Source organism: Passer montanus, unplaced genomic scaffold (assembly GCF_014805655.1).
Source record: "Passer montanus isolate IOZ18808 unplaced genomic scaffold, ASM1480565v1 scaffold325, whole genome shotgun sequence".
NCBI lineage: Eukaryota > Metazoa > Chordata > Aves > Passeriformes > Passeridae > Passer > Passer montanus.
The window spans coordinates 70,816-84,644 of record NW_024367986.1 but is presented as its reverse complement, the minus strand read 5'-3'; the positions used below and the strand labels follow the sequence as shown (position 1 = coordinate 84,644).

The 13,829-nt window shown below is 57.9% G+C and overlaps 2 protein-coding genes across 2 annotated transcripts; one reads left to right on the top strand and one right to left on the bottom strand.

The window, feature by feature from the left end:
- The first annotated feature begins 4,285 nt into the window (after window positions 1-4,285).
- LOC120505113 lies at window positions 4,286-7,343 on the top strand. The gene is made up of 4 exons (XM_039715342.1): window positions 4,286-4,381; window positions 4,748-5,719; window positions 6,705-6,828; window positions 7,246-7,343. Exons 1-4 carry the CDS (start codon window positions 4,367-4,369, stop codon window positions 7,341-7,343), a joined length of 1,209 nt encoding a protein of 402 aa, XP_039571276.1. The 5' UTR covers window positions 4,286-4,366.
- Window positions 7,344-7,712: 369 nt separating this feature from the next.
- Window positions 7,713-12,831, bottom strand: LOC120505112. Its single transcript, XM_039715341.1, has 4 exons — window positions 12,707-12,831; window positions 11,349-12,356; window positions 8,937-11,007; window positions 7,713-7,723 (listed from the first exon to the last, which is right to left on the bottom strand). Exons 1-4 carry the CDS (start codon window positions 12,719-12,721, stop codon window positions 7,713-7,715), a joined length of 3,105 nt encoding a protein of 1,034 aa, XP_039571275.1. The 5' UTR covers window positions 12,722-12,831.
- Window positions 12,832-13,829: the final 998 nt, after the last annotated feature.

Here is a 13,829-nt window from a genome sequence, read left to right as displayed (position 1 = left end):
ACTACCATGTGCAATTCCATGTCTAGTCCAGAGATTGACCAGCATTGTCCACAGCAGCATCATGTTGCAAGGGCACGTAGAAGGGAACAATGGTGGAAAAGCAATGTTAATGAAAGAACAGAATTATCAGAATGCCAGAGATATGCTTGAACAGTATGAGAAACTGAGAAAAATAGAAGTTGAACTTGAAAAAGTTGATGAAGGCTGGAAACCTGATCAAATAGTTAGAGGGGGAAATTGTTAAAAATAGGTTAAAAACAGTTGTAATATAGTTGCTAGATCAATAAGCATGTACTGTTATTTTGGTTATTATAGTGTAAAAGGGGTTACAAAGGTAGTTATAAGAAATACAGTACTCAATGTACCATAGCACACCTAAGTAAAGTGCAGCATACCCCAAGCGAAATGAGCGAGCCAGGACAGAACTGTAATGGGCAAATCAAGCGCCTTAATCCTTCATACAAATGAAGGATCCAAAAAGAAACCAATGCAAAGGGACAAAAATGCAGGATAAAAAGGAGTTTCTGACCCAGTGATTTTGCGCTGCTCCATCTGGGACATCGGGGGCATCACTGCTGAAGAAGACCCAGTGCTGGCGCTGCAGCATCCTCGACAGGAACGCTCCTGCTTGGCCCATGGGCCGCGACGTTTAGGCGTTTCATTTGCTTATAATAAATGCTGAAATCAGTTTAGTACCAGGAGCCTGTTCTCGTATTTAACAACACAAAAATCTGGATTTCTGGAGCACACGAAGCTCACGATTACGGGGACACACGAAATTCAGGATACCTGGGGCACATGAAGTGCTGGATTCCAGGGTAACCTGAACGGATCAGTTCCTGGTCAGGATTCCTAGTGCACACGAGCAGACGGTGATTGGCCCCTGAGGGCTGAGCTCCAGCGGTGACAGTGAATTCTCCCGGCAGTAAGCGACATCCTGGCAGTCCTCCTCCGATGCCAAAGAGCAAGAGAGAGAGAGGCTGTCCCCAACCCCTGCCCCCCATTCTCCTGGGATGTCTGTCCCCCCCGGAGAGAAACTCCTAAAAACGAGAGGAGTTCCCCCTCTGCACCTTCTCAAGCACTCAGCCAGCAGTGCTCTTAAAAACTCAATGGGAAAAAAATCCACAAGTGATAAGGAAAGAACAGGAAAACCCCAACCCCCAGCAAATTGGTGCTGGCTGTGGTTTTTGGGGGTTCCAGCGACACCCAGGGTAGGGTCAGTGCTCAGCAGCAGAGGCCCCCTGGCCCCCCATACCACATCCTGGTGTGAAAGACAAAGTTCACTCTTTGAAAATTGTAAAAGATTAATAAGTGGTAGAAAAGGATTTTGGCAGACAGCCAAACAAGTTTCTTTAACTTAACCCATTGTTCTCCAGATCCAGATCCACTGCAGGGCTACAAACACATTCCTGTGTTTAGACATTCTTCAAATATTCCTGGGAGGTTTGATGGTGGAAGAAATTGGTCTTCTTTGTGGAGTGTGCACTAAGAAGTGTAATATTACTACCATGTGCAATTCCATGTCTAGTCCAGAGATTGACCAGCATTGTCCACAGCAGCATCATGTTGCAAGGGCACGTAGAAGGGAACAATGGTGGAAAAGCAATGTTAATGAAAGAACAGAATTATCAGAATGCCAGAGATATGCTTGAACAGTATGAGAAACTGAGAAAAATAGAAGTTGAACTTGAAAAAGTTGATGAAGGCTGGAAACCTGATCAAATAGTTAGAGGGGGAAATTGTTAAAAATAGGTTAAAAACAGTTGTAATATAGTTGCTAGATCAATAAGCATGTACTGTTATTTTGGTTATTATAGTGTAAAAGGGGTTACAAAGGTAGTTATAAGAAATACAGTACTCAATGTACCATAGCACACCTAAGTAAAGTGCAGCATACCCCAAGCGAAATGAGCGAGCCAGGACAGAACTGTAATGGGCAAATCAAGCGCCTTAATCCTTCATACAAATGAAGGATCCAAAAAGAAACCAATGCAAAGGGACAAAAATGCAGGATAAAAAGGAGTTTCTGACCCAGTGATTTTGCGCTGCTCCATCTGGGACATCGGGGGCATCACTGCTGAAGAAGACCCAGTGCTGGCGCTGCAGCATCCTCGACAGGAACGCTCCTGCTTGGCCCATGGGCCGCGATGTTTAGGCGTTTCATTTGCTTATAATAAATGCTGAAATCACTTTAGTACCAGGAGCCTGTTCTCGTATTTAACAACACAAAAATCTGGATTTCTGGAGCACACGAAGCTCACGATTACGGGGACACACGAAATTCAGGATACCTGGGGCACATGAAGTGCTGGTTTAGTACCAGGAGCCTGTTCTCGTATTTAACAACACAAAAATCTGGATTTCTGGAGCACACGAAGCTCACGATTACGGGGACACACGAAATTCAGGATACCTGGGGCACATGAAGTGCTGGATTCCAGGGTAACCTGAACGGATCAGTTCCTGGTCAGGATTCCTAGTGCACACGAGCAGACGGTGATTGGCCCCTGAGGGCTGAGCTCCAGCGGTGACAGTGAATTCTCCCGGCAGTAAGCGACATCCTGGCAGTCCTCCTCCGATGCCAAAGAGCAAGAGAGAGAGAGGCTGCCCCCAACCCCTGCAGGGTCATCAGGAAACACCTCGTGTGACCACTTCAGTGTGGTCTCGATGTCCTCGAGCTGGCACTTGATGTAACTGATAAACTCAGTGTCTCTGTCACACGTGTCCACCAAGCGCTCCAGCAGCCCCAGGGCCACCTCTGTCCAATGTCCCCTCCTGATGGTCGCTCTTGCCTGCCTCCCTGGTGGGCGCTGCCACCTGGGCATCGCGCGTGGCCCCTGTCAAGGCCTCCTCCTCCCTGTGCTGGGCCACCATCAGCTGCTGGGCTGTGGCCGCCAGGTTGTCCCCAGCTGTGTCCCTGTGGGTGGCCTCATCCGTCTGGTGCCTGGCCTGGGCAATGGCCACAGTGGTGGCCGTGTCCTCACAGGTGTCACAGAGCCCGATGGCCTCCTGAAGCAGCCATTCCCAGGTCTCCATGAGCGCAATAACCAACTCCTGCCAGGCGCTGGCCATGGCTCTCACATCAGCCCAGGTGGCCCCCGGGGTGGCCCTGAGGGTGGCCAGGGCCTGACCCAGGGAGGTGACACCAGGGTGGCCCAGGGAGGTGACATTGCCATGGTCCAGGGTCTCACAGAGTCTCCAGGAGAATCTTCCCAGGGTCCGGGCAGGAACACTGGGGACACGGGCTGCCACTCCCCGTGCTGTGACCCGGTTATGGTAGCCGCCACCTTGCCCAGGGTGGCCACCATGGCGACCTGCCACTCCAGCAGGGACAGGAACAGCTGGGGAGGGGACAAGGGAGGTGTTAGGGACCTGCTGGCACTTGTGGCCTCCTGCAGTGGCCCCTGTGCTCTCCCAGGGTCCCTTTTGCCCCTTCCTGGAGTCCTCTGCTGTCCCTTCTGTCCCTTTGTCACCCCCTCCTTCCCTCTGCCACCCCCTGCCAGCCCCCTGCTGTCCCCTCTGCCACCCTCAGTTCCCTCCACCCCTCTGTCACCTCCCCGCTTCCTGCCACACCCTCCTGACCCTTCTGTCACCCCTGTGACCCTCCACGCCAGGATTGTCGCACCTCGTGGGGCTCCATGGCCACTGGAGACACCCTGGGGATACTCTAGGGACACTCTGGGGACACTCTGGGGACACTCTGTGTGACAAACACGCCCAGGTGACAGTTGGGGACACACAGGAATGTGGCGCGGCCGGATGGGGGAAGCAGGAAGAGGTGACGTCACTGTCCCCTCTGTCCTCCTGACTGTGGGGCCAGGACGGGATCCCCAGTGTCCCCAATGTTCCCAACAGAACCTCGATGTCCCCTGAGTGTCCCCACATGGCCTTGGTGTTGCCCCAATGTCCCCCACAAGGCCCAAGTGTCCCCCAATGTCCAGCTGGGGACACCAGGGACACAGCGGGGTCCTGTTCGGGACCTTGGGGACACCCCCGTGTCCTTCTCTTGGGGACACTGGGGTCACCCTGACATCCCCTGTCCTGTTTTGGGTCACCACAATGTCCCTGATGTCCACACAGTGTCCCAAAGAGGACCCTGGTGTGTCCTCAGTGTCCACAACAGGACATTGGGGGACACTTGGACCTTGTTGGGGACAATGAGGGGACAACAGGGTCCCGCTGGGGACATTGCGGGGGAAATTGGGGGGCACCCTGCCCTGGTTCCAAGGGCGGGGAGACAGTGACGTCACCTCTTCCTGCTTCCTCCATCTGGCCACGCCACATTCCTGTTTGTCCCCAGCGGTGGCCCGGGCATGTTTGTCACCTGAAGTGTCCCCAGAGTGTCCCTGGAGAGTCCCCAGGGGCCATGGAGCCCCTCAAGGTGCGACAATCCCGGAGTGGTGGGGGGGGAGGGGACAGAGGGGACACGGGGGTGACAAAGGGGACACAGGGGCTGGTGAAAGGGGGCAGTGGGGGATGGAGGGGACATGGGGGTGGCAGGAGGGGACAGGAGATCGCAAAGGGACAGGAGGGCATAGGAGGAAGGGGGACGGTGACAGAGGGGTGGAGGGGAGGACAACAGGAGGTGGCAGGGGGTGGCAGAGGGGATGAGGGGTTGGGAAAGGGACAGAGGGGACACCAGAGCCCTCCAGGGAGGGGACAGAGGGGGCCCCTGGGGGGCATGGGGCCACCCCAGGAGGCCACAAGTGCCACCAGGTCCCTGACACCTCTTCTGTGTCCTCCCCAGCTGTCCCCAGCCCTGCTGGAGCCACAGGTCACCGTGGGGGCCACCCTGGGCGAGCTGCTGGCCATCATGGCCAGGTGGGATGAGGAGATGATACAGCCCATGTCTGCAGTGAGACTGAACTCGGACCTGGAGGACTTAACCAGGGAGGTCCGGGCCACCATAAAGTGCATTGATGACACCTGGTGGCCCGACATTGTCACCTCCGATGGTGATGATCCTGTCACCCCCCTGAGCCAGGCCCTGGCCGCCTACAAGAGCACCCCCGGGACCACCTGGGACCATGTGAAAATGGTGGCCAGGGAATGGCAGGGCTCGGTGGATGTGCTCGGGGAGAGGTGGGTCAAGCTGGCCAGAGCAGCCACCGAGATCCGCAACGCCTGGTCAGAGGTGGCCACTAAGGAGGCCGACAGGGTGATCACTGTCAACTCCTTGTCAAGCTACCTGCAGGACGAGGCTGCCTGTGAATGGACAGCTCAGGAAAACATGGTGGAGCTGGGTCTGGCCCTGGGCAGGGAGGAGGGGGCCGAGGTGGGGGCCAGGCATGAAGCCTGGGTGTGGAGAGACGCCAGGGTGGCTGCCAGTGAGGTAACCAGGGCCATCAAGGACAGACAGTGGGTGGAGGTGACCCTGGGGCTGCTGGAGCGCTTGGTGGCCGCAGGTAACGCCGCCACCACGTTCCCCTGGGAGCTGCAGCGCCTGCTCAGGGACATCAAGGCCGCCATGAAGGGGAAAAATGAGGCATCCCGAGATGTCCCCGAGGACTTGGTGGCCAAGGTGGCCGTGGCCGAGAGGCTGTGGGAGGCCAACGCCCTCCTGGCCAAGGATCACCTGCTGGGGACACTTCAAGACATCATCAAGTTTGATTTCGATGATGAACCCGCCAGCCCCAGTGCCTGTGGGGTGGCCGAGAGGTGCCAAAGAGCCATCGAGGACATCCCAAGGTTCCTTCGACTCCCAGAGTGTCCCCAGCACGTCCCCAAGGTGTCCCCAGTATATTATATTATATTATATTATATTTAAAGCGCTATACTGAAACTATACTAAAGAAATACAGAAAGGATACATCAGAAAGGTAGAAAAGAATGAATACTAAAAACCCGTGACAGAGCAGAGTCCGACACAGCTGGTTGTGATTGGCTATTAATTAAAAACAATTCACATGTTTGGATAAACAATTCTCCAAATCACATTCCAAAACAGCACAACATGGAGAAGGTGAAGCTTGCCAGCTTCCCAGGAGAAAAAATCCTGGAAAGGGATTTTTCATAAAATATCACAGGGACATGCTGTGGGGACAGTGATGTCACTGGAGAGACTTTTGGACACTCAAGTGCCTCCTGCTCCTCGTGTCACCAAGAGCCCCTCAAGTGTCACCAGTTCCTTGAGTGTCACCAGCACCTTGTGTCACCAAGAGGGCCTCAAGTGCCACCAGCTCCTCAAGTCACCAAGAGCTCCTCGAGTGTCACCAGCCTGGGACAGAAATGTGTCACCAAGAGCCCCTCAAGTGCCACCAGCTCCTCATCTTAGCAAGAGCCCCTCAAGTGCCACCAGCTCCCCAAGTGCCACCAGTTCCTCGAGTGCCACCTGCTCCTCGTGTCACCAAGAGCCCCTCAAGTGTCACCAGTTCCTTGAGTGTCACCAGCGCCTTGTGTCACCAAGAGCTCCTCGAGTGTCACCAGCCTGGGACAGAAATGGTGCCACTGGGTGGATGGTACTGCTATGTTCCTGGTGCGACCTGTGTGCTGTCCCCATGTACTCACCAGCCTGGGACAGAAATGGTGCCACTGGGTGGGTGGTACTGCCACGTCCCTGGTGCCACCTATGTGCTGTCCCGATGTCCCCACAGAGGGGACACAAGGGGTGGCAGAGGGGACAGGGAGTCGCAAAGAGACAGATGGGACCCCGCGAGGTCACAAGTGCCTCCAGGTCCCTGAAACCTCCCCTGTCCCCTGCCCAGCTGCCCCCCCCACAGCTGGAAATGGTGATGGACGTGGTGGCCATCGTGGGTGAGGTGGTGGCCACCGTGACCGGGCCATACAGGGGCAAGTGCCTGTGCAAGGCCCCAAATTCCCTGCATGAAGGTACCTGAGGAGATTCACCTGGAGGTTCCGTAGGACCCTGAACCATGGCAGTGTCACCTCCCTGGGCCAGCGTGGTGTCCCCTCCCCGGGCTGGGCCTTGGCCACCCTCGGGGCCACCCTGGGACCACCTGGGCTGATGTCAGAGCCGTGGCCAGCGCCTGGCAGGAGTCGGTGTCCAGGCTCATGGACAGATGGGCCCGGCTGGCCAGGGAGGCCACTGAGCTCCGTGCCACCTTCAGGGAGGTGGCCACTGCTGAGGCCACTGCTGCAGCCACCGCCCAGGCCAGGAACTGGCAGGGCACAGCTGCCTGCTTGGGGACAGCTCAGGAAAACACAGTGGCCACAGAACAGGAGCTGCCACTGGCCCTTGACAGGGAGGAGGGGCCTTGGCGATGGCTGCGCTTGAGGCCCGGGTAGTGACGGCCACCAACGAGGTGCTGGTGGCCACCGTGGCCATGGGAGAGGCCGTGGTGGTGAGGGGAGCACAGCCAGGGAGCTGCTTCACTGAGGTATAACCCCTTGGAAACCCTGGGTGGGATGCAAATACACCAAAGCAGATGGCAAAATTAAAATGATATCAAATCCTCGTGATGTGTGGGTTAAAACATGGGGTCTCTAAAGCTGTAAATTGGTCAAAGCTTTACCAAATGAGGCCAAATTATGATGAATCTCCCACTGATTTTTTTAAACAGGTGAGGACAAACTGCCATCACATACACTGACCTAGATCCTGAATCAGCTGATGGTAAAGCACACCTGGTTTTGTTTTTTGTGGATCAGCTTTCAAATGATATAAAAAGCAAAGATGAAGAGAGTTCAAGACAGAGATAAACTCCTGGAGGTTGCCTCGCAGGTGTTTTGAGACAGGGGCCCAACTGAAAGAGTTAATCCCAACCTAGGAGGAAAGCAGCTCATGAAAAGTCACCCAAGAAAGCTTCCTCTGTGGAGAAGGACCAGAGTGTATCCTGTAAGAAATGGAGGCATTGGAAAAAGGACTGTCCAGTGATGAAAGAAAAATCATCAGTCCCTATTGTAGCAGCAGTCCCCAGTGGGGAATAATGAGCATTGGCTCCATGATTGCAGCAGGCTGATCAATCGCTTTGTTATACCATATTTTACTACTAAGAAAAACCCATTGCCCTTGCCAGACAGTCACAACACACACGTGGATCCAATGGGTCAATCAAGCCAAACAACCATTGCCAGTAGCCAATTGTTTTGGTTTAAAAGCAAAACCGGTGAGAAACTCCAAGGCAGAAACACAATTTATTAGGAAAAGGGAAAAAACCCCAAAATATATGTAATAGTATAAAATGAAACCACTGACAGAGTCAGAATACAACCTGACACCCTGCTAGTTAGGGCGGTGGTAGCAGTCCAGATGAAATGGTCTTGCTGAAGTGGTGATCCCATAGAAAAGATCTGGTAGCTCTTGTCCTCTGGAAACCAGTGGGTAAGGGCTGCCTGTCCTGTCCCAAAGCCCAGATTATATCCAGGTGGGGATGCTGCGCTCCTCCCCCTGGGCGGAGCATCTCACAATGGGCTGATATCATTCTATGAGTTATGATTTGTCGGAACTCAGGACACTCCTCTGGCTGCCCTGGAGGACTCAAGACCCTGGCAGAGGACTCAGAGACCTTGGCATGGGGTCAAAAACACTGTGCCTTTGATTTTAGCCCATGGAAAAAGCTACCAACTTTGTATGAAGATGTACAAGCCACAAGAGTTTGAATAGAATGATATGAATTTGTCACAGGACGAAAATGCAGAATTTTGGGTTTTTAGAATGGGGCTTCAAGAGGCAAGATGGAGGAATCTGGGAGTGTTCTGCCTTTCTTCTTCTTCTTCTGGTCCTCCACCTTCTGCTGTGATTCTGCCAGCCCCTTTGTCCCCTCCCCCACCGTCATTCCCATCCCCCACTGCCCCCTACCCCCCCACTTTCTCCACCACCCCTCTGTCACCTCTCCCCTTCTTGCCACTCCCTCCTGTCCCCTTCATAACCCCCTGTCCCCTCCTGCCAGCCCCATGTCCCATCCATCCCCCATTGCTCCCTCCCCCACTGTGCCCCCTTCCCCACCAATGTCCCCTCTGTCCTCCTCTCCCCCTACCCGGTCGCACCTCTTGGAGCTCCACGCTCACTGGGGACACCTTGGGGATGGTCTGGGGACACTCCGGGGGTCGAAGGAGCCTTGGGATGTCCTCGATGGCTCTTTGGCACCGCTCATCCACCCCACAGGCACTGGGGCTGGCGGGACCACCAGTGAAATAGAATTTGATGATGTCCCCATGTGTGCCCAGCAGGTGATCCTTGGCCAGACGGATGTTGGCCTCCCACAGCCGCTCGGCCTCGGCCACCTTGGCCACCAAGTCCTCGGGGACATCGGAGGACTCCCCGTCTGTCTCCTCCAGGGTGATCTCGATGTCCTCAACCCTGTGCAGCAGCTCCCGGGGGAACGCTGTGGCTTTGTCACACGCGGCCACCAAGTGCTCCAGCAGCCCCAGGGACACTTCTGCCCACTGTCTCACCTTGGTGGCCGTTGTTGCCTTCCTGGCAGCCACCCTGGCCTGTCTGCTTACCCAGGCTTCATGCCCGGCCACCACCTCGGCCCTCTCCTCTCTGCTCAGGGCCTGACCCAGCTCCACCATGTTTTCCTGAGCTGTCCCATCACGGGCAGCCTTGTCCTGCATGTGCCTTTCCCAGGCGGTGGCAGTGGCTGCCATGTCGGCTGCCTCAGCGGCCACCCTCCTGCAGGCATTGCTGAGCTTGGTGGCTGCCCAGGCCAGCTCAGTCCAGCTCTCCTCAACTACAGCCACAGAGTGCAGCCACTCACTGGTCGCCATTGTTACATGGTCCCAGGGGGTCCATGGCGTGCTCTTGTAGGCAGCCAGGGCCCGGCTCAGGAAGGTGACAGGGTCATCATCATCGCAGATGACATTGCGGCGCCACCAGGTGTGATCAGTGTGGTGTAGGGTGGCCCGGAGCTCCTTGGTGAAGTTCACCAGGTCCCAGTACAGGCGCAATGCAGACACGGGCAGCATCTCCTCCATTGCCCTCTCCCCCCCAGTTCTCCTCCACCCCTCTGTCACCTCTCCACTTCCTGCCACTTCCTCCTGTCCCCTTTGCAAACCCCTCTCCCCTCCAGCCATCCCCCTCTCTCCCTCCCCAGCCCATTGCACCTCTTGGGGCTCCATGTTCACTGGGGACACCTTGGGGACAGCTTGGGGACGTGTCGGGAGTTGAACCAGCCTTGGGATGTCCTCGATGGCTCTCAGGCACCGCTCAGCCACCCCACAGGGACTGGGGCTGGCGGGACCACCAGTGAAATAGAACTCGATGTCATCAACTGTCCCCAGCAGGTGAGCCTTAACCAGGTGGGCGTTGGCCTCCCACAGCTGCTCAGCCTCAGCCACTTTGGCTACCAAGTCCTCGGGGACATTGGGGGACACCTCATTTGTCCCCTCCAGGGCAGCCTCGATGTCCCTGAGCCTGCGCAGCAGCTCCCGGGGAAAGGCGGTGGCTTCGTCACACTCGGCCACCAAGTGCTCCAGCAGCTCCAGGGCCTCTTCTACCTGCCGTGTCTCCTTGGTGGCCCTGGTTACCTCGCTGACAGCCACCATGGCGTCTCTCCTCACCCGGGCTTCATGCCCGGCCACCACCTCGACCCCCTCCTCCCTGCCCAAACCCTGACCCAGCTCCACCATGTTTTCCTGAGCTGTCCCACCACGAGCAGCCTCGTCCTGCAGCTCCCTGGCCCGGGTGGTGGCGGTGGCCACCCTGTCGGCCGCCTCAGTGGCCACCTCCCTGCAGATGTTGGAGAGTTCAGTGGCTTTCCTGGCCAGCTGGGCCCAGCTGTCCACAAGCGTGGCCACCGACCCCTGCCACTTGCTGGCCACCGTTGTCACGTGGTTCCGGGGAGTCCCTGGGGTGCTCTTGTAGGCAGCCAGGGCCTGGCTCAGGGAGGTGGGAGGGTCATCATCATTGGAGCGGATATTTTGGTGCCACCAGGTGCCATCAAGGTGGTACAGGGTGGCCCAGAGCCCCCTGGTGAAGTCCGCCAGGCCCCAGTGCAGGCTCTCTGCAGACCTCAGCAGCATCGTGTCCCGCCTGGGCAGGGTGGCCAGCAGGTCATCCAGGGTGACCACCACAGCAACCGGTGGCTGCAGCAGGACTGGGGACAGCTGTGGAGGGGACAGGGGAGGTGTCAGCCCCTCCCTTCATAGCCACTCCCATCCTCTGCCCTTCTGCTGTCCCCTCTGTTAGCCTTGCCAGGACACTCGTAGCCCCTGCCACCCCCCGCCAGTGCCTGTATCTCCAACTCCCCATGTCCCCCCATCCACCACTGCCCCCTACCCCCACTTTCCCAACCACCCCTCTGTCACCTCTCCCCTTCCTGCCACTCCTTCCTGTCCCTTTCACGATCCCCCGTCCCCTCCCACCACCCCTCGTGTCCCATCCATCCCCCCGTGCCCCCTCCCCTCCAGTGTCCTCTCTGACCCCCTCTCCCCCCACACCATTGCACCTCTTGGAGCTCCACGCTCACTGGGGACACATTGGGGATGCTCTGGGGACACTCTGGTGGTTGAAGGAGCCTTGGGATGTCCTCAATGGCTCTTTGGCACCACTCGGCCACCCCACAGGCACTGGGGCTGGCAGGACGACCACTGAACAAGAACTTGATGTCTTGAAGTGTCCCCAGCAGGTGTTCCTGGGCCAGGCGGGCGTTGGCGTCCCACAGCCGCTCGGCCACGGCCACCATGATCACCAAGGCCTCGGGGACATCGGGGGACACCTCATTTGTCCCCTCCAGGGCGGCCTCGATGTCCCTGAGGAGGCGCTGCAGCTCCCGGGGGAAGGCAGTGGCTTTGTCACACGTGGCCACCAAGCGCTCCAGCAGCCCCAGGGCCGTCTCCACGCGCTGTCTCACCTTGGTGGCCTTGGTCGCCTCACTGGCAGCCTCCCTGGCCTCTTCCCTTACCCAGGCTTCATGCTCAGTCACCACCTCGGCCCCCTCCTCCCTGCCTAGGGCCTGACCCTGCTCCACCATGTTTTCCTGCGCTGTCCCATAACGGGCAGCCTTGTCCTGCATGTGTCTTTTCCAGGCGGTGGCGTTGGCCTCCTTGTCAGCTGCCTTGGTGGCCACTGTCCTGCAGGCATTGCGGAGCTTGGTGGCTGCCCTGGCCAGCCGGGCCCATCTGTCCACGAGCGCGGCTACTGACCCCTGCCACTCGCTGGCCGCCGTTGTCACACAGTTCCGGGGGGTCCATGGGGTGCTCTTGTAGGCGGCCAGGGCCTGGCTCAGGGAGGTGGGAGGGTCATCATTATTGGAGGTGACATTGTGGTGCCACCAGGTGTCACCAGTGCGGTACAGGGTGTCCTGGAGGTCCTCGGTGAAGTCCACCAGGTCCCAGTACAGGCGCCCTGCAGACTGGTTCAGCAGCATCATCTCGTCCAGACTGGGCAGGGTGGCCAGTAGCTTGCCCAGGGTGGCCACCACGGTGACCTGTGGCTGCAGCATGGCCGGGGACAGCTGAGGAGGGGACAGGGGAGGTGTCATGGATCTGGTGGCACTTGTGGCCTCCTAGGGTGGCCTCTGTCCCCTCCCAGAGTCCCCTTTGCCCCCTCCCTGAAGGATTCTGCTGTCCCCTCTGTCCCTTTGTCATCCCCTCGTCCCCTCTGCCACCCCCCGTTGTTCCCCCCTGTCACCTCTTCCCATCCTGCTATTCCCTCCTGTCCTCTTCTCAACCCCCGTCCTCTGCCGACACCCACATGTCCCCTCCTTACCCCACCGTCCCCTCCTGCCATTGCCTTCCCCCGTCTGCTCTGTCACCCCACTGTCCCCTCTGTCCCCTCCCCCCCACCACTCTGGGATTGTCTCACCTCGAGGGGCTCCATGGTCGCTGGGGACACCCCGGGGACACTCTGGGGACACCCCGGGGATACTCTGGGGACACTCTGGGTGACAAACACGCCCAGGTCACAGCTGGGGACACGCAGGAACGTGGCACGGCTGGATGGAGGAAGCAGGAAGAGGTGACGCCACTGCTCCCCTTCCTGTGGGGACAGGGCAGGGTCCCCAATGTCCCCCTCTGTCCCCAATGGGACCCCAATGTTTTCTCAGAGTCCCCAACAAGGCCCAAGTGTCACCCAATGTCCTGTTGGGGACACACCTGTGTCCTGTTGGGGACACTGTGGGGACATAGGGAACATTGTGGTGGCCCAAAACGGGACAAGGGATGTTAGGGTGGCCCCAGTGTCCCCAAGAGAAGGACACGGGGGTGTCCCCAAGGTCCCCAACAGGACCTCGGTGTGTCCCTGGTGTCCCCAGCTGGACATTGGGGGACACTTGTGCCTTTTGGGGGACATGGGGGCAACACCAGGGCCATGTGGGGACACTCAGAGGACATTGGGGTTCTGTTGGGGACATTGGGGGGACATTGGGGACCCCGTCCTGCCCCCTTAGCCAGGAGGTCAGGGGGGACAATGACGTCACCTCTTCCTGCTTCCTCCATCCGGCCACGCCATGCTCTGCCATGTCCCCAACTGTCACCTGGGCATGTTTGTCACCTGGAGTGTCCCCAGAGTGTCCCCAGAGTGTCCCTAGAATGTCCCCAAGGTGCCCCCAGTGGCCATGCATCTTCGCGAGGTGTGACAATCCCAGCGTGGAGGGACACAGGAGGTGACAGAGGGGACAGGCGGGTGTGACAGGATGGGGAGAGGTGACAGAGGGGTGGAGGGAACCGAGGGTGGCAGAGGGGAGGGGGAAAAACGAGAGGTGGCAGGGGGTGGCAGAGGGGACGAGGGGGTGACAAAGGGACATAGGGGACAGCAGAGCCCTCCAGGGATGTGCAAAGGTGACCCCGGGAGGGCACAGGGGCCACTGCAGGAGGCCACAAGTGCCACCAGGTCCCTGCCACCTCCCCTGTCCCCTCCCCAGCTGTTCCTGTCCCTGCTGGAGTAGCAGATCACCATGCTGGCCACCCAGGGCGAGGTGACAGCCACC